At 35.5% G+C, this 20305-nt stretch overlaps 2 protein-coding genes, 2 non-coding genes and 1 pseudogene across 10 annotated transcripts; 3 read left to right on the top strand and 2 right to left on the bottom strand.

Annotated features, from left to right (window-relative positions):
- The first annotated feature begins 427 nt into the window (after positions 1-427).
- On the top strand, positions 428-1963 carry LOC114416558 (aldehyde oxidase GLOX1-like). The gene has a single exon (XM_028381463.1). It carries the CDS (start codon positions 443-445, stop codon positions 1961-1963), a length of 1521 nt encoding a protein of 506 aa, XP_028237264.1. The 5' UTR covers positions 428-442.
- A 4446-nt stretch (positions 1964-6409) lies between these two features.
- LOC114414608 (protein BASIC PENTACYSTEINE6-like) lies at positions 6410-10887 on the top strand. Of its 7 annotated transcripts, none has more exons than XR_003667233.1 (4): positions 6410-6564; positions 8628-9006; positions 9157-10514; positions 10608-10887. XR_003667233.1 is itself a non-coding variant. In XM_028378922.1 (4 exons), exons 3-4 carry the CDS (start codon positions 8935-8937, stop codon positions 10096-10098), a joined length of 1014 nt encoding a protein of 337 aa, XP_028234723.1. In that variant the 5' UTR covers positions 6412-6564; positions 7862-7948; positions 8711-8934; the 3' UTR covers positions 10099-10543. The 7 variants fall into 7 exon arrangements, 6 of the variants coding, with proteins under 6 accessions (XP_028234720.1, XP_028234723.1, XP_028234721.1 ...); XM_028378922.1 differs by lacking the exon at positions 10608-10887 and adding an exon at positions 7862-7948 and having other exon boundaries at positions 6412-6564; positions 8711-9006; positions 9157-10543; XM_028378920.1 differs by lacking the exon at positions 10608-10887 and adding an exon at positions 7862-7948 and having other exon boundaries at positions 6412-6564; positions 9157-10543.
- A 1211-nt stretch (positions 10888-12098) lies between these two features.
- LOC114417534 lies at positions 12099-12180 on the bottom strand. The gene has a single exon (XR_003667797.1). It is a non-coding gene; the product is annotated as a small nucleolar RNA R38 (small nucleolar RNA).
- A 55-nt stretch (positions 12181-12235) lies between these two features.
- LOC114417553 lies at positions 12236-12325 on the bottom strand. The gene has a single exon (XR_003667815.1). It is a non-coding gene; the product is annotated as a small nucleolar RNA snoR20a (small nucleolar RNA).
- A 2725-nt stretch (positions 12326-15050) lies between these two features.
- LOC114414607 lies at positions 15051-18829 on the top strand (annotated as a pseudogene).
- The last annotated feature ends 1476 nt before the right edge of the window (positions 18830-20305 follow it).

Here is a 20305-nt window from a genome sequence, read left to right as displayed (position 1 = left end):
TGATAAAAAAAAACTAGGTAAATTTTCATAAAATTAAAAAGTATATGTTATTAGTTATTATTATTTTTTATTATAGCATTATCTGTTATATAATGCTGATACTAACAAAATATATATGAATTTTAATAAAAAATAATGCGATAGCAAAATAAAAAATGTAAACACAGATACGGGCGTGTTGGCGATAAGAATGATAATGCAAATGGTTGAGACACATAAAGAAGAAAAAGAATAGAGTGGTGCCTGGCAGTGTAACAGTATTTAAAGAGTACGAGAGCATGCAGCAACACTCACTGCACCTGATCAACTTCAACCAACACATTAATATTCTCCAATTATGACCACACTTGTTCTTCTTCTTCTTCTCCTCCTCTCCGTTACCGAAGCTTCCAATTCCAACGGCCAGTGGCAACTTCTCCAGAAAAGCATAGGCATAGTCGCCATGCACGTGCAGCTCCTCAACAATGACCGCCTCATCATCTACGACCGCACCGACTTCGGCTTCTCCAACCTAACCCTCCCCAACGGCACCTGCCGCCACGACCCCTCCGAAAAGGTCCTCAACCAAACAGACTGCACCGCACACTCCCTCGAATACGACGTCGCATCCGACACCTTCCGCCCCCTCTTCGTCCAAACCGACATCTGGTGCTCCTCCGGCACCACCGTCGCTAACGGCACACTCATCCAAACCGGCGGCTACAACGACGGCGAACGCAAAATAAGATCCTTCACTCCATGCGAAACGTGTGACTGGCAAGAAACGGATAATGCCCTTCTCGTTAAGCGCTGGTACTCCACCGATCATTATTTACCAGACGGACGTCAAATTATAATAGGAGGAAGAAGACAATTTAATTACGAGTTTTACCCGAAGATAAATTCAGCAGAGTACGATAAACCCTACGTGTTACCGTTTCTGTTTGAGACTTATGATAAGGGCGTGGAGAATAATCTCTATCCGTTTGTGTTTTTAAACGTGGACGGAAATCTTTTCATTTTCGCCAACAGCCGTGCGATTCTGTTTGATTACCAAAACGACATCGTTGTCAGAACATATCCGGAGATACCTGGGGGAGACCCTAGGAGTTATCCTAGTACCGGTTCCGCGGTTTTGCTTCCCTTGAGGAATTTGGAAGCGCCGAGTGTTGAGGCAGAGGTTTTGATCTGCGGTGGGGCCCCAAGGGGGGCTTTTCAGCTGGTGCCACAGGGGGTTTTCCTCCAAGCGTTGGATTCTTGCGCAAGGATTATGATTACAGATCCGAATGCCACGTGGACAGTGGAGAGCATGCCCATGGGGAGGGTGATGAGCGACATGGTGATGCTCCCCAACGGTGACATTTTGATCATAAACGGAGCTCAATTAGGAACGGCCGGGTGGGATAAGGCGATGGAACCGGTTCTTGAACCAGTTATTTACAAAACCAACGGTTGGGTTGGGTCCAGGTTTGTTTTGCAAAGCGCCTCGAGTATTCCTAGGATGTATCACTCGACGGCGATTTTGGTTCGTGATGGAAGGGTTCTCGTGGGTGGTAGCAACCCTCACGAGAAATACGATTTCTCTAACGTGTCTTACCCTACGGACCTGAGTTTGGAGGCGTTTTCTCCTTACTATTTGGACCCTCAGTTTTCACCCTTGCGTCCGATGATTGTAGAGCCTTGTTCTCATGCTAATGTCACATATGGTGAGAAATTTAAGATGGGTATTGAGGTCAATGGGACGCTTGTGCCCGAGTTGGTGTCGGTGACTATGTTGGCGCCGCCGTTTAACACGCACTCTTTTTCCATGAATCAGAGGTTGTTGGTGTTGTCGATTGGCCAAGTTAATGTTACCGGAAATTGGACTTGTGAATTTGAGGTGACTCCGCCCGGTTCGGCTGTCCTTGCACCTCCCACGTTTTATCTGTTATTTGTGGTTCATCAAGACATTCCCAGCGAAGGAATTTGGATCAAGATTCAATGATTTCTTTATCCTTCTTGTTGCCATTGAAAATAGCTGTGCATTTATAATTAAATTTATGATAATAATTTGTTTTGTGATATATTACTATTTTTAATTATTATTAATTCTTAAAAAAATCAAATTTTAATTAAAACTGAATATATATGTTAAGAGAGTGAAATTCATGGCATCACTGTAGGAGCTACATAGAGATATTTAAATGAAACGTGTAGTATTGATTTGAAATTATGAATTGTTATAAATAAATAAATTGTGTAACCTTTAGATAATAATGATTTTAAATTAGTGAAGGAAATAACATGCAAGAGCGAGAATGTGAAATTATCAATTTCAAAAATATTTAAATTGATTTCCAACAAAAAGATAAGCTGAAAATGTAACGAAATTTAAAGGGGATAACATTTAAATTTTTTAAAGTTTTAAGAAGGGAGAGGTTGAATTAAGATATAAGGTTATTCTCCAATCAAAATTTTAACTCTCTACTTTAATTGATAATTTGTCATTAATATGAATTACTCAAAAAAATAATTCAAAGTAAACTTCTTTAAAGCAAAAGATAAATGACAATAAATAAAAGAAGTTTAAGGAAAGAGAAAATGAAAACTCAATTTTTATACTGATTCGGGCAACTTAAGAGACCCTCGGTCCCTTAATCAATCTCTTTGAATAAGAAGAGAAAGAAGAAGAATTTTCTCTTTTAAGAGAAAGATATAACAATTGAAGATTACTCAAGATTATTTATTGAATTTGCAAGTGCTTGATCAAGGAATATTTTAGAGGATAAGACAATTTAGATTTTGAGAAGATGAGACTGTTGGGAGTTATTTTTTGAAAATTCCTTACTGTTAATCGATTACCAAAATAATGTAATTAATTACTAGTTATTATTCTGAAGAGTCGTGACTCTTCAGACTTAAATTTTGAATTTTAAGTTCTGGTAATCGATTACACACAAGCTGTAAACGATTACCTAAGAGTAAATATCATATTTTTATAATTTAAAAAAACTTTGATTAAACTTGAGAATACTGTTTAAGACTCTAAGGACTAACTTCATCATTTATTTTGAATTTCTGAGTTCTTGACTTTGATTAAATCTGGGAAGCACTTATTTTGTGACATCATCAAAACTTCATATTAAGTATGCTTCTACACTTTAGATATTTACATGTTGATTAAAAAATTTCAACGGGTAAACTTAAGAGATTTTTAACTTATCTAAAGTAAAACTCGAGTTAAATAATAAGCGCATTGTACTTGACCGATAATTTATTTTACATATAATTTAAAACAATTAGATATAGCCTTATAGGCACCAATTAAGTGTAATGGAACTGTCTACCTTTTTTTTTCGGGTAAGATAGACAATCCCAAATTTTAATAATTAAAATAATTAAATTGATATAGTTTATAAAAATTTATTATTTATATATTTGAGTAGTTATTCTGGAGAGTGAGACTCCCATTTTTATCACTCTCTCAATCAACTCACTTTTTTGTGTATATAGACAACAAAAGTATATATTTTTTTGAAGAAGACAAACTTAACTCATCTCATTGATAATTACATGGGAAATACAAGATGGTATAGAACTAAACAAAGTGAGACTAACATATTCAATGGAGTCCCTTGCTAACTCATGAGCCACCATATCGACTTGTTACCTCATAAACTTAACCTTAAAGTTGAACTGTGAAGGAAGTAATGTTTTACACTCAGACACAATCGAACCCACCTCAGATACATTTACAACATCAGCAAGTACTATGTTAACAACAATTTTACAGTCCATTTCAATTGTAATAGATGGCAAACCTTGTTAACCTGAGCATTGAATTGCATGAACGCCCAATGCTTCACCTCGTGTAATCTTGAGACCAACAACAGTAAACAAAGTCTTGGTAGCCACAAAAATGCCTCTATGATCTCTAGCACACATCCCCCAACTAGTAATGTTATCCTGGCTCCAAGAACGCAACATCAACATTGAATTCATACATTCCAACCTTTGACTTTGTCCACTTGACCACCTTATGATTCTGACCCTAAAGTGGCTCAATCATCCTTTTAGCTTGCTTCCAATCCGAAAGAATATGCATTGCTCTTTCAACAATCTGGACAAAGTCACATTCTAGATCCTATCAGTATTTTGAGTTTCTGACATACCAAGTGCTCCACATAATATTTAAACCTAAAACTTTGAACAAGTTATCATAACCCTCTATCACTATGACAACCCTAGTAGGTTTTACTCACTTTTTAATATTATTTTTTCCCTCATTACACAATAACTAATATTCATGCATTATTTATGAAAATCAAATTTGATTTTAATATTTTATAATTTTTTAAATTTTAAATCATTGTCTGTTATGAGACTTATTTTATATAAATTATTGTTATTGGGTATGGTTTATTTTTATCTTTATTTTAAAATTAAAATATAGTTTAATTTAAATTATATTTTTAATTGAGTAAATTATCAATGACTTTTAAAATATTTATCTCATATTAAAAAATATGGATAATTACGAGAATGAGTATTTTAAATATTCAATTATTTCGATTTATTTTAATTTGGTAATAATTAAATTGTATTTTGTTGCTTGATATGACTATTCCCTTGTGAAATATTATTAATGATTATTTTTTAAAATTTATGAATTTTTAGCTATCACTATCGATTTGTCCTAACAATAGACTTTGTGGATGGGTCACATCGCTTGATTGATTGTTTTTCAAAAAAAAAAACTTTCAACCCATCAAGTTGTACTCAAAATTTTAGGATTAATAAGGCACCACATTTGATAAATCCTTTTTGTGTTAAAAATTTCATTATTATTTTTAATGAATTATAAAGAATTGATTCTAATAAAATGATTGTAACTATGAATAATTTAGTAATCATAGAATATAATTATTTGCTATTGACACTACCCAATGGAAAATGTCTCTTTTGCCCACGAGTCTAAATCCCTCCATCCCCTAATCCCTCCGCTTCCCACTCCCCTAACTCCAAGCAATGCACAATCTCCTCACCATGCCACCACCCCTGCCACAGATCTGAACATTCGAGGCTTCATGTTTCCGTTGTGTTTCCATCCATGGGGCAATTTGAGAATACGACTTCAAGGCACCCACTTGGGAAGTGTCAACAGCAAAAGTGGTACTGCCAATATCAATTCCCGGAATAAATTAAATAACTTTACTCTAACTAAAAACAACCCCAACCCCCTTTTTCAAATTACACAAACTATTTTTTTGGTGTCATGTTTTATTTCAAGAATGAAATGTGAGGTGAGGGTCTTACTCACAAAGACACTAACATGAATTAATGATTAGAAGTTTCAGAGATAATTAAACGAATTTACTTAAATGTATTTTGAATAATTGATTTGTAGGCTACACGCATACGACTTATTTAAATTGATTTGTGATTACCACAGGGTCAACTGAGTGAATATGTGGAACTAAGAGCAGATTTTTAAATAAAAGTTTTAAGCCTTTATATATATATATAAAAAAAAAAAACAAAGTTGGGCCAATAATTGATTAAAGCATAGATGTAGACAAATTGCTTGACATATTTTCACTAAATGTTAAAAAAGTGAGGAAGCATTAGAGAAAGTCGGAGAGGAGACGAACACTGATAAGTAGTAGTAATGGGCAGTGGTGGCTGGTAACGGCCACCAAGAATCAACTGAAAATTGTTGTGATGACATCGTGGCAAGCAGCAAGACCCGTAAGCACCCATCTATGCTCACTTTCAACCAAACTCAACAAATCAAAATCCTAACGCACCTGCCCTATCTCACTTTGTTCGGTAAGCATGCCAAGCTCTCTCTCTCTCTCTCTCTCTCTATATATATATATATATATATATTATTTTCAATATTACTTTTTACTGTCTATACTATTACTATTCAGCTAGTATGACATTCATTGTAATTTATTCAAAACATTGCAAAATAGCGGCTTATTTTCGTAACTTTAGTAGTTTATTTTTTCTTTTCATTTCAATTTTCACATTGAATTTTAACATGGTGGAATTTTTTTAAAATATTGCATATAAATACAAAATACATCGAATGAATGGATCATCAACAAACGAGAAAATGTTCGCGTCGCTCAAGAAGAAATACACAATTTAAATAAAACAGTTTTTTTAAAACAAATTTATTAATTATAAAAAGAATAATTTCTTTGTCCTTATTAATTATTTTGCAGCTTGGGCGGTTTTAACTTTCTTAAAGTGAAGTTCAAAAAGGGGAAATAACTGAAAATAATTAGAAAAGGTGGGAAAATAAAATAAAAAACAATAATAATGTAGTAGTACCACAAATATCGAAGTGCATTCCAATTGGATGGCTGGAAGTGGAAAGAAAGACAGGAACCGGTGACTTGATAACTCACGCACGCATTTCATTTTTTCATTTATTTTATTTTTCTGCATTAAAAGGAAACGATAAAAAGGAGAAAAGAAAAAGAAAAATGTAAGTGGAAGAAGAGAAAGTGGCATCGCTTAGGTACAGATACAGATACAGACACAACCTGGAAAAAATTCCGACCCCAGCCCTTCACTCTTCTCTCTGCAGCGGAGGTTAGGGTTTCTTTCTTTTTTTCGTTTTCTCAATCTTCACTTCGCTTGCGCTATTTATTGCTAATTTTTTCGTTCTTTGTGTGTCCGACCCAATCCACCTTCAATTTCTCGCTTCGTTTTGTCTTTGACTTGCTTTGACTTTTTTCTTCTTCTCACCTCCGAGCATCTGAAACCGTTGTACATCCTCTGATTTCGGTTTCTTTCTCTTCAATAATTGCTCACTTTCGCTGCAATTGCTACTTTTTTTTAAAAATATTTTTACTATTTCAGCCTTTATTTCGGGTGCGACGTTTCACTGTCTCGGAATCTGTTATTGGTTGAAAATCTGGATCCTCCGTGAGTGGTGGATTGAACCGTTTTGGAGATCCAGGCATCGTGGCTTTTTGTTTATTTGTACGGAAATGCGTTTCGTTTCTGTTACAAGATTTAGGTCTGTTTGCATTAACTTCCCAACGCTTGTGAGAGAAGAAAATAAGAAAGCAGAATGAATTAAAACTTTCTCATTATTTAAAATTAGCTTTAAAATCAGCTTTTACACAAGTTAAATGTGAGAACTTCTGTAAAAGTTGAAGTGTATAGGTTGATTTTAGCTAATGGTAGAAGCTTAATTTATTTTAACTTTTTGTTTTATTTTCTTATAAATACTCGTTGAGAAGTTAATTTAGATAAACTGTTAGGCAAGTGGTGCTACTGGCCACTTGGAATGAGCTAATAGCAGGGTTTTGGGTAGTTTCTCTTTGATTAAAAAGAAAGAGCGAGTGAGCACGAATATGGTTTTATCTTCTCAGCCATTTATTGATATTCAATTATTGGATGATAATTCACTCAGCTATTTATTGATATTCACTTATCCTTCAAGTCATAAACATAACTGCTTTATATATATATAAAGGAAGATAAAAGTCTTCAGTTTTGCTCAACTTAATTGTGTCCAAATATTTGAATTCCAGAATGGCCACTTCTTTCACCTTATTTCCTTTTGTGGTGCACTTCACTTGTGGTTTTCCGTTTTTATTCGGTTTTCATGTAGCACGAGTATTGGATTGGATTTTTGATGAAAAAGTTTTTATGTGGAGTCATTGATTGATTCATGCTGGAGTAAGAGGTCATTATGTTCCCCCTCCTTTTTCATCTTAGATCTTCCAATTCAACACTTCTCATCTCCAGATAATAAATGCAAGGTCAACTATCATTGACTAACAATCAACGTAGGATAGTCACTGATCTTGGATGAAAATTGATGATAAGTTTCAGAAGAATGCATTTGAAACTTGCTTTCCTGTCAAATGATATTCAGATTTGGGAGTGTGATCTTCCTGTCTTGGAAGTGCTGCTTGAAGAGGACCTTGGTTTCATATGGTTGCTTGTCATCATTATTTGTCTGGTATGCATTAGGTGGTCAGAACATTATAATCAAATAAGGATTCTTTCTATCCACTCATCTCACCTTTTTTTTTTCCTGTGGTAGGCTTTATCTTTCTTCATTTTTCTACCTTTATGTTTCTTTATTGTTTCCAAGAAAGTTTTGAAATAAGAATAATGACTGATAACTTTGATACGATATTGTGATGATTTCAGAAAATTTAGTTTATTTTTTTCTTTCTACTTTTATTGCAGTGGTAACTGCTTGCTACACCACTACTGTACTACCTTGTTTCCATGAAAATTTTCAAATAAATACGATTTATGATTGGCATAAAATCAGGATAATTTCATGAACTTCTAAATATTTCTATTATTGTTGCTGTGGTAACTCTGCCTACTACATTACTACCATGTGTGCCTTGCATATCCACTTATGCCATTGTTTCCTTTTAAGCTTTCTGGAATCTTTTAAACTGTTTTTTTTAATGCTTATGTGCTTGTAGTTGGATCATACATGAAGAGCGACCCTCAAATTTGCCAAAGTTACCCCCACATACTTAAAAGCTTATTTGTTTTTTGCTATTTTTATCCCAGATTTCATTCGAGGCTTAATATGCTAGTCTTTTATATAGTTTTCATTGTTTGCAAGTTTTATTCATTATTATATTGTAGACTTACTAAGTCGCATTCTTGTATAGGTGTACTTTTGATCTAGTACCTGCTATCCCTATGTATAAGCATGGCAAGTATTTTTAAACGTTGTGACATCCATTCTTGTTAGGAGTTGTTATAAAGCTATTCATCCCTGCTCAATATTCTACACCCCAAGACAGAGAAGGACAATAGAGATCAACTAACTATCCCAACTTGCCAATATAAACTGTGAAGAGTTTCTATAAATGCAGGACTTCTAGCATACTGTTGTTTGATTAACCAAGTTCTTCCATATTGGTTGAGGAAGCCTCGAGTCAATATTTAGTTTTTGCTACCATCTGTGGGTTTCTGATGGATGATGCTGGGCATCGTGAGAATGGAAGACACAAAGCAGCAGATCAATATAAATCTGCTCAGGGTCAGGTATATGAAAATACATTTATGCTCATGGATGAATTCATTACTAATTTACTATTCTATTTTGCACAAACAAACAATTTGTAACTGCAGCATGTACTCCCTGCTAAGAAAGATACTGATTTTGATAATATTTGTCTGGATGTTGCATTGCAGTGGTTGATGCAACATCAGCCTTCCATGAAGCAGATTATGGCAATGATTGCTGAAAGAGATGCAGCCATTCAAGAAAGAAATCTGGCCATTTCCGAGAAAAAAGCAGCATATGCTGAGCGTGACATGGCATACATGCAGCGAGATGCTGCAATTGCAGAACGTAATAATGCAATGTTGGAACGAGATAATGCAATTGCAACTCTTCAGTATCGTGAAACCTCCTTAAGTAGTGGCAGTATGCCATCATGCCCTCCAGGATGCCAAATTTCACGTGGTGTCAAGCATGTACATCATCCCCAACAACAGGTGCACCATATACCTAACATGGGTGATGCCTCTTACAACACAAGGGAAATGCACACAACGGAGGTCCTCCCTGCAGCCCCCATCCCTTCTGAGACTGGGAAGTCAAGGCGGGCCAAGCGACCAAAGGAACCAAAGTCAGCTCCACCTAATAAAAAGACTTCAAAACCCTCAAAAAAAGTCAAGAAGGAGAGTGAAGACTTGAATAATATGTTTGGCAAGGCACATGAGTGGAAGAGTGGTCAGGAAATGGTCAATGGAGGTGATGATCTTAACAAGCAGTTAGCAGTGTCGAAGGCTGATTGGAAAGGTCAGGACTTGGGGTTGAACCAAGTGGCGTATGATGAGTCAACCATGCCAGCGCCAGTATGCTCTTGTACCGGTGTCCTGAGGCAGTGTTACAAATGGGGTAATGGGGGTTGGCAGTCTGCCTGTTGCACAACTACTCTGTCAATGTATCCACTTCCTGCAGTGCCCAACAAGAGACATGCTCGGGTAGGCGGCCGGAAGATGAGTGGGAGTGCTTTCAACAAGCTGCTTAGTCGACTTGCAGCAGAAAGTCATGATCTGTCAAACCCTGTTGACCTCAAGGACCATTGGGCAAAACATGGAACGAACCGATACATCACAATAAAGTAGAGGGCGAGACATTGTTTCTGGGGCAGCATTACACGAATAGAAACTGCTTTTAGTGATCAATTATGGATTCTCAAGTCGAATGAGAAAAATAATGTTAAGTGTAAAGGCCATCCGGGAAAGCTAATGATTTAGAGTATGCCCTTGCTTATATTTAGGATGCATAAGCCTGGTGGAGGCTGGCTAAATTTAGGGGTTGAAGAAGTGACTATATAGTCATCCTCGGCATTTGTCGCACTTAATTTTCTTAGATAGCCTGATGGCACCGATGGCATGTATAAAAAGTCTGCATGATGGATGGATAAATAGCTGTTAGATAGTCTTGGTTAATGCATTTAGTACTTAAACCCTAATAATTGTAGACTCGTGTCCTCAGTCATCCTGGAACCCTATCTGCGTTAATATGTAAAATCAACTATGTATGCTAATTTTTTCCCTGTTTCATGTTTGTTGTTTTTCCTCCACATTGGAACCCAATCTCTGAGTTTAGTTTTTATCGGTGATTGCTACAGGAGGTGGCGAATATGAACCCTATCCCTTGGTTCAGCAAATCCATGCTACTACCCGTCTCTGCGTTAAAATTTGGAGACATGCTTACGTTGAAGCAAATCGAAGTGTTGATATTTTGGCTAAGTTCGGGCATTATCTACAAGGGCATAGTTTTTTCTTCTTATCCATAGTTTCCTTTCTCTAGCTTTGATGGCTGCTTCTTCTGATGTTTTATTTCCTAGTGGGTTTTGGTTCTGATCTGTAGGCCTCCTTAACCAAAAAAATAAAAGATGCTTGATCTTATTTCTTTTCTTATTAACAATTAATAAAGGAGGTGTAAGATACGTTGTGGGGAGAAAGGGTAGGTTCAAGAAGAAATTTTCAAGACTTGATTAACATCTCTGTGTAGGCAGAGTTGCTTCCTGCACTTTTTTAAATTCTGAAATTCTAGAATGTAAAAAAAGGGCAGGAAGTAATTTATGGTGTGCAAGAAGCACCTGTCCTCTCTGTATGGCATCTGATTCAAAAGAACTTGAGATGAATGTACTGTGGCCGGTCTGTTCCCAATTTATTCCCCAAATTGGATTGAAGATTTTTTTATTTAGAATATTAATTTTTATCAACTTTAATAATTAATATCGTAATAGTTAATAATTTTCATTTAATAAAATTCTTTTAAAATAAAACAATAAGAGATATGAATAAATTTTGGTTACAACCATTATGTGACATTTTATCTAAGCCTTACATAAGGAATCTATATTTCTATTACTTATCTATGTTTATATAAATTAATATATTTTAAATATTAATTAAAATAATTTAAATCGTCAAACTATTAAAATATTTTTATAATTACAATAAAATAATTATAATATTATATATCATATTAATAATAATATTTTTTACTAAACAAGTTAGCTCATGAAGCTTAATAAACTTTTCTTAAGACTTGATTTATTAAGTAACTAGGTTTTGTAAAAAACTTGAGTTTAACCTTTTATGTTAAATGAGTTGAGCCAGGTCCCCTTTAAATGAAACAAATCATAAGCTCCCGACAAACACCCAAGCTACTTACACCCCTATTTCTAATGATTATCCAAAAAATAAGGGGAGCTTTCCAATGGTTGCCAACTTGCCATGTTTTCCTGTCTTTCCAATACAAGTAGCTGAAAATTCAACACCTCGAATGCTAGCAGTGGCTCACTTTAACTTCTTTCAAAGAAATGCTTGTTGGATTCTTTGAAATAAATCTTGCTTTCACAAAGTGCGCATTGATTTGCGATGCTGCACCCTTCTTTATACTGGACATCTATATTTTAGTTTTTTGTGAAAATTGATTCGAAAGAAAACCAAATCAAAAACATTACAAGCACAGGCAAAAAGAAATCATGACAAAACTTGGATGCAATTTGATTTAAAAATAAAATCATTTTGTGAATTTGCTGAGAATTAAGCGAAGGAAAACTACAAGAAACTAAAATGATTTTACAAGGTTGTATTCAGCTTAACAGTGCATGTCAGATTACAAATTTTCAGCAGCTGCTACATCAGCCAGGGATAACTGTAAAATAATTATTCTCATCACCCACAGCACTGTGCAGACATATAAATACAACACTAACAAATTCAGTATGAAAAACAAACTGTAGCCTCAGACCGTCCTAGATCAAGATATTCAACAGAGAAATGCAATAAATTATTTTGCATTTCAGCCAAATTGAAGACTTTCATCATTGGCTACAACACCATAAACATAATCAAAGACTTCGCATCTAAACAGTAAAAACAAGAACCGCGACAGGAACAATTACAAGAAAGTGATTGAATGCATATAGAGGAGGCAGATTGTGATGGAGAACAGAACAGCAGTGAGCAGGAGGAATTAGGAATTAGGGTTTTACGGACCTTCTTTTTATAGGACAACAACTCGATGCTGTTTGGGGATACATGTCATGCTGCTGAACCTAATCGGGCGGCTATCGTTTATTTATTTATTAAAATTAAATACTTTTATAAAAACAGAAAAGAAATTTAACGATTTTATTTTTGAAAATAGGTTTAAAAATGTTTTGTAAACTTATAGCCTTTTTTATTTTTATAAATTTGTGTCTTTTAATTTTATTTTTTAAAAATATTTTAATTTTTTATTTATAATTCTTATAAATTCACGTTTATAATGACCAAAATTTTAAAAACACAAATATATATAGATTAAAAATAAATAAAATATCTTACATATATCAAAATTAAAAAAAATATATAAACTTAAAAATGAAAAAAATTCAAGAAAAAAATCATATTTAAACCTTGAAAATATAAATATGACAAAGTTTTTTTTATAAACAAATTAAAGTTTTAATATAAGAGGCACAAGGGGGTGCCTAACCCAGGGGAAGAACATAGAAGCAGACAAGACACCACCAGTTCTACAAATACAATGCTGATAAAGAAGGAAACCTGGCCCCTGTATAACCAAAGTCATGTGTTATAAAATTATATAAGACAACCTCACTCCTTGTAAAGATCAGTACGGCTTGTGGAGGCTGATGTAAATGCATGCTTCTGCTGCATAAATACCAGAATTCTACCCCCCAACTCATGACCCATCCTTTTAATACCAAACATCACAACCTGCAAATATTTGACCATTCATAAAATGAGATTGATGGCATATTCAACATTGACTTGCAGCATTTTCAGGAATCATAAAGTTACAGACTTTTTAAAAATCTTTTAGTATAAAACATTTACGAAGTAATTAACAATTGTTTCTCAAAAAGAAATATGCTGGTTTATCTAGGAATGAAGAAATTTTCAATGATAAAGTTCAACCGGTGTGGCACACTCTCAACGACATTATCTGTAAGGAAGTTACTCAATCGTTGCAACAACCTTCAGTTCATGCAGAGTTACTCGCCATCTATCATGGTTTGAAGATAGCTAGAGACAAAGGAATTGGAAGATTGATCTGCGAATCAGATTCGAAGCTAATCACTGGAGAAATCAACATGTTTCATCAATATTTCCCTACCATCACGCTGATCCATTTGTCAAAGCAGATGGATTGGGAGGTGACCTTTGTGCACGTGTACCGTGAAGGGAACAAATGTGCAGATTGGCTTGCAAAGACGGAAAACTCCTCTCAACAGGACTTGATTATTCACTCTGCCAGGCCATATACCAAGCTTACCTTGGTCATGCCATGGGTGTCACAACCCAAATGATTAAGTTGTTTCTTGGCTGCCTTTTCCTTTTCTTACAAATCAAAAAAATTGTTCAATACAACAAATTAATTAAGGCAATGCCATTTTTTAGGGTACAAAATATTAGGATATTTCTTATCTTATAATCCTTTTGTCGTGACTTTTATCTTATATAATCTAAGAGTTTAGTAGAAAAATTTAATTTGAATTATTAGATCCCTTTTTGTTTGTAAATCTTATGATATCACGTAAGATCTAATAATTTTTATTATTATTTATTTTAGTGGTAAAAATCAATTTAAGTTTTTGAATTTTACTTGAAAAAAATAAAAAATAAAAAATCTTTTTTTCTTAAATAACTTATAAGTATTAATTTCTTGTTTTAAAACCTAAGTAATTTGAAACGAAAAGTAAAGTTTTTACTACTATCCAAATCTCCCGATCCATAGTTTCAGCCAACAGTTTTTGTCTTAAAATCTCCGTCTTTTGTATTTTTTTTTTTGTATTAAGGCTTTATCCAAATACGGTTTAGAGATTTTCAAGATTCTATTACTCTATTTGTCTATATTTACTATATAAATTGTAAAAAGGCGTCTCCGAAGAGAACCAAAAATTGTGTGTTGAATTATTTAGGTAAATTTACTGTAGGGGGTCCCCTTTACAAACTATTTACGTAAAGGGATCTCTTCTTTAACATTTTATGAAGGGGGTCTCTTCTTGGGGTGGTGCCGCCAACGGAATTAGCGGCATAGACGTGCCGCCACTAACAGAAGCGAAAGCTGCTCCTGAACCCGCCAACAAAAATGGCGGGATACTCCTAAATGGGTGCCGCCATTGTTGAAGCTTGGAATCGCAAGGGGTGCCGCTATCCCGCCAGCTCCAATGGCGGGACTGCCCACGTAGGCATGTCCCGCCAGTACCAATGACGGTACCCTCGTCTCTCTCCTGTCCCGTTGCTGTTAATAGCGGCACCCCCTGTCCCGCCATTGTCCCTGGCGATTCCAAGCTTCACGCCATTGTTAATGGCGATACCCACTTACAGAAGAGACCCCCTTAGAATTTCTTTTAAAAGAGACCCAATTTCGTAAAATGTTTTTAAAAGTAATCCGCTACAGTAAATTTGACAATTATTTGCTGCATCCATCCACGTGGAGGATTTGAAATTAATAGGTGCCATATACAAAATTATTTGACGGAATCTTGTCTTAAAAATGAAAAAATAAAATGTAAGGCATTAACACAACAATAAATAACAGCGTCTCAAAGAAGTTAAGCAGACAAGACAAAGACCATGAGATGATAGTAGTAAGAACCATGGTGAGAAGAAGAATTATTATTACACACAAAACAAACACAACATTGAATTCCCAAAATGAAATCACAAACACTGAAACACAACACACATGGTTGAGGTTGCTGCTCTAGACAGTTCTGCTACTCTTACGCAACTGGATTTTCTTCTTTGCCGAGATAGGGTTTTCAGTATTATTCTCTGCTCTCTCTCTCACCAGGTACTACTGTCTTTGCTATAGCCCTTGATCGTGTCAATTAGATTGTTTTTTCAAATTCGAGGGTTAATTGATTGATAGTGGTGATTGGTGAGTGGAAGCATAGTTAGTTGAGTCAATGGAAGGTGTTGATCAAAGAAATAGTTCTGCATTTGGTGTTCCAGTTCCAAGACCACCAAACCAGAAACATGGTATACCACCCTCTCACCCTAATATCAATATTTCACCTTCAGCAACTCCTTGTTCCCGATATTCTCAGCGATTGCGTTCTCCGGGTTCCTCCCATTCGAGGTCTTTGTCTCAATCTCCCATTTTCTCGTTGGATTCATTGCCCCCATTGAGTCCTTCACCTTCTGCTGTTACCTCCATGTTTGACTCAATCTCAACAACTGATATGTCCGTGGAGGAAAGTAATGTTTCCTCTCAGGTGCCCCTCAATGCAGTGCATGCCCTTCTTCCTCCTATGAAGGGACACAGGCGCTCTAGCAGTGATTCCCCTTTGGGAATCTCTGGTTTTATGCAGTCTTCTCCGGTTAGCTCGGGAGGAGAGAGCTTGGGGTTTGAGAAGCCGATTCAGCTGGTCTTGAAGGCGTCGTTTAGGGACGGCCTGGATGGGGACCGTGCTAATGAGCCTGTGAATGGGAGGAAGGAGGAGGCTACGGATGATTTGTTTAGGAAATACATGAATTTGGACAGCTTTGATAATCTGAACTTTCCTGGCATGGAAGATAAGGATTTGGATAGCAGGAACAGTGGTTCCAAGACGATTGAGAGCAGCGATAATGAAGTTGAGAGTCATGTGAATGGGAAGGTGAGTGGGGCTCAGGGGGCAAGTTCAAGCTGCTTGGAGGAAAGGAGGGAAGGAGCCAAGAGGAGTTCAAATGGAGACATTGCACCGGGTTCCCGGCACCGGAGGAGTTTTTCGTTGGATAGTTCCATAGGGAGCTTTAACATTGAAGATGGATTGCCTAAGCTTCCTCCTTCCAAAAATCAAATTGCTCAGCACTCACCTAGCAATTCAATGGATGGCAAAATGTCTGAAACCTCCACGGAATTTGGAAATGGCGAATTTAGTGCAGAGGAGGTAAAGAAAATAATGGAAAGTGATAAATTAGCTGAAATTGCTTCGATTGATCCCAAACGTGCAAAAAGGTAATGTTCTTTTACTCTTGCTCCTGTTTTCTATGTCCCTCATTTTTGAAAAAAAAAAATTCATTATGTCCCTTGTATGCTTATCAGGATTTTGGCTAATCGTCAATCAGCTGCTCGTTCAAAGGAGAGGAAGATGTGATACATTGCTGAATTGGAACACAAGGTGCAAACTCTTCAGACAGAAACAACCACATTGTCTACTCAGTTTACCAAATTACAGGTGGCTTTCTTTTGTGACAAGCTTACATTTACTCTTCTTCTTAGTCTGGTATACTATTTACCCATTTGTCTGCTCTTTCTTTCTTTTTTTTATGTGTGCTTGAGTCTAGAGGGATAACTCTGGGCTTAAAGGTGAGAACAATGAGTACAAATTAAGGCTTCAAGCAATGGAACAACAATCTCAATTGAAAGATGGTTTGTATACATTTTTGTGTTACTTTATGCATCAGTTAACTCAACTTGCTTTAACTTTTTATCTTTGTGAAATGGCTTTATTTGATGTAGGCACATTTGTGTGAATTCTTTCATAGAAATATGATCTTGTCATTGTGTATTTTTTTTTTTTTAATGAATGGACTGTATCTGTATGACTGTATGTGTAATTAGTAATAACTATCATTTTTTTATGACTTCTACAAGTGATTTTTATGCTTAATCATGTTTCTTAACACATATTACTGTGTCATTAGGTATTACCGTATCTGCTCCTTTCAAATCTACCCACTTGGCCAAAACATTTTAATTCATCTTAACAACACTTGCAAGTTTGAAACCCAGCCACATTTTGTACTAATACTATGTTTTCCTATGGTCTTGTTTGCTTGTGATAGCCCCTTCAAGACTGCTGCATATCAAGATTGCTTGCCTGTAATCTGGTTTATTTGTAGTCTTTCCCATAGATGTGGCCACTTGAACCCTTTGGGAAAAGGAGAAAAATGAAGGGTACAGGATTTATATTTTGATGTTTAGATATTTAACGAAAATTCATAATTGATCACTACTATTGGCATACTTTAGGATTCCTGTTAATATGCATGTGTGTATGGTAAATGGCTAAAATTTCTTTCATATTTTTACCTAATAGGAGCCTTAAGATTGGGGGGAGGGGGTAGACTCAGGAAAGTTTTATTGCCTCCAACCCTTTCTCAACTGTGTCTTTCATTGCTGGTTTCCATTTTTCTCTCTTGTTAGAAGTGCTGACTATTGTTGGTTAGGCACTATTTTATCAAATTTTAATGCTCTCTCTTCATTTATGGTTACTTTTGGTTGAATTTCTGTCAAAATATTAGGGGAATGAATGTGGTTACCCACTAAATTCGCAGTATGGCTTATTTTCTTTCTTTCTTTGTTTTGGTGATTGTAAGCACTATCAATATGACTGTCATGTAAATATAGACACTCTAAACTTATATCTATTCAAGACATTGGCAGTGCGGTTTAGCTGCTTGACCTTGTAAGTATATATCTCCATTTTCCTCTTTCCCCTTCTTCAAAGCACTCTACTCCCTTGATTTTCCGTCCACAAGATCAGGAGGAGTAAATTTGCCACGGGCAGTATTGATTTATATTTTGAAAATTAAGGGACCAGTGAAAGTAATGCACAAAATAGTTCATTTCATTTGTATTTCTGCATTTTCTACATATTCAGGTGCGGGGTCCCTTGCTTTTATACATTTGAATTGACAGGATCTTTTGAGATATTAGTGTCAAATGGCCTATGCTATTAGGATTACATACTTGCAATTCAACAGCTGTATGACAATCTTTGTCGTTGTTTGTGCAGCTTTGAATGAGACTTTGGATGCTGAAGTCCGGCGTTTGAGGCGTGCTGTTTCCGAACTTGGCAGGGAATCCCTCACGAGTTGCATGGATCGACAACTTGCTATTAACCAACAAATGTTCCAGTTACAACATCAACAGCCCAGCCAGCACAAACATTTTCTACTGCAAAATCACCATAATCAGGAAGAGATACAGTCTTGGTCACAACAGATTCAAGGCAATGAATTGCATCCCCAGGCACAGATTCAGTAACAGCAGATTCAACGCAATGCATTGCATCCCCAGCCTTAAATTGCATAGCATTATTGCCTACTAATGGTGCCAAATAGTGGAAGCAGAATACCTTTTTTTTCAAACCAATATCAAATACTTTTGGACGTGGAGCTGGTGAGGTATGAGTATAATCAATCGTACATAAGCAGTGATCTAGCATTAGTTTGCTTGTAGTTTCATAAGATTTGTTCATCATCTTTATTTAATTTGTTATTTTGACTGTTTTACCCGCATATAAACTCGAACTATTCTATTCTTGTTAGTAAACCTTATTGTCATGAATACAACCCACCTTTCTCTATTGAGAGGGTCCATGTTGTTGCATAATCTATGTTACTCTATTTCTTATTGTTGATGGGTGAACAAATAGGGCTAAAGCCCAAACAAAAGAAAACTAAAGAGAAACTATAACAAGGGTGTAACAACGCCATACATCATTGTTGGAAAATAAAATAAAAAATGAAAGAAAATAAATACGAAGAAGATGCACAGTCTTGAATTAAATAACAAAATAACAGTAGCAAAATAAATTTAATTGTCATCACATAAATAATGCATTATATCATACAATGAGCACAAAGAAAAAATTAAATCAAGGGAAAGAATTAAATAGTCTGGGTTGAAGCGCGTAAACGCTATCCTTAGAGAGAAAACGCCTCCACTGCTTGCGCTCCTCTCCCAAGATACGACAACTTGTTGGTTCCGATCGTGTGCAGCGAAAGGATCCCCGAACCTTATGAACACTAATGCTCTTACTCTCAAGAAATAAATTATTTTATAAGAGAAGATATAGAAAATTTTGGGAGAAAAAGATGAGACTGTTGTTCTGTCATGTTTTTAGAAATGAGAAAAGATAATATATAGGCACAGATCACCTTAAGCAACAAACAAAATATGACCGTTGGAAACTAACCTACAGTTGTCAAAACAAATCTAACAAACTAGTTTGACTCATTAAAACAAAATCTTAAGAAAATCTAAAATAAATATTTTTATTTTATAAGATGGAATTAATATATATTTGTAAATTTTAAACTAAAACACAAATATTTACCAACATTCCCCCACATAATTTAAAATTTTAAAATATATTTTTTGAAAGATAATTTGTATAAAAACATAAGAGAAAGAGCATGTGATATTGTATTTCGGTATAAGGAACCTTCCGGGTTTGAGCCTTATACCTAGTGTTTATGAACTTCCATCCGAGAAAAATGTAGTGACTTGATTGTCTTGAATTACATATTCTTTAACCGGACTTTAGTACACAACCCCTACAATATTGGTGTTCAATTAGGTTCTAATCAGTGGTAGCGCGTTACACGGTCTTGCGCTTGTATCTTGTTTCGTGAGTGTCCCTTAGAGATTAGTCCATATCTCACAATGGCGGTCCCACCACCACACTCACTAGGTGAATCCTCAAAGAGTGAGTTGTGACCCTCACCCCTACAATAATTGTCATCGGATTCATTAAGAGGTATTTTGTTTTTTTTTTTTACCAAAAATACACATATATAAATACCTCAACCTTAATATTGACACAATTTATAATACACCTCGTCATAGGAATGAGAAACGGAACAACTCCGTCAAATTTCATTTTGGTGTACTTTAGTCAACAAACAATTTCGTTGTTACCCGTTGAACTCCATTCATGGGATCACCAATCACACGGAGACGGGTGTCCATTGTTGTAACTAAATAATGGGCTTTAATCTCATTCCCCTCGACAACTCAAATACTTGTTGACATGTCAACCTTTTTGTAAGCGGATCCGCAATATTATTTTTTGACCTGACA

Source organism: Glycine soja, chromosome 6, assembly GCF_004193775.1.
Source record: "Glycine soja cultivar W05 chromosome 6, ASM419377v2, whole genome shotgun sequence".
Classification (NCBI taxonomy): domain Eukaryota; kingdom Viridiplantae; phylum Streptophyta; class Magnoliopsida; order Fabales; family Fabaceae; genus Glycine; species Glycine soja.
This window is presented reverse-complemented; position numbering and strand designations above follow the sequence as displayed.

What these genes read in the sequence shown, in the direction of transcription:
- LOC114416558 (XM_028381463.1), top strand. Translation starts at nt 443, where the DNA reads ATGCACGTGCAGCTCCTCAACAATGACCGCCTCATCATCTACGACCGC.
- LOC114414608 (XM_028378919.1), top strand. Translation starts at nt 8,935, where the DNA reads ATGGATGATGCTGGGCATCGTGAGAATGGAAGACACAAAGCAGCAGAT. An exon ending in ATAAATCTGCTCAGGGTCAG is followed by an intron (nt 9,007 to 9,156) that starts GTATATGAAAAT and finishes GTTGCATTGCAG; the next exon opens with TGGTTGATGCAACATCAGCC.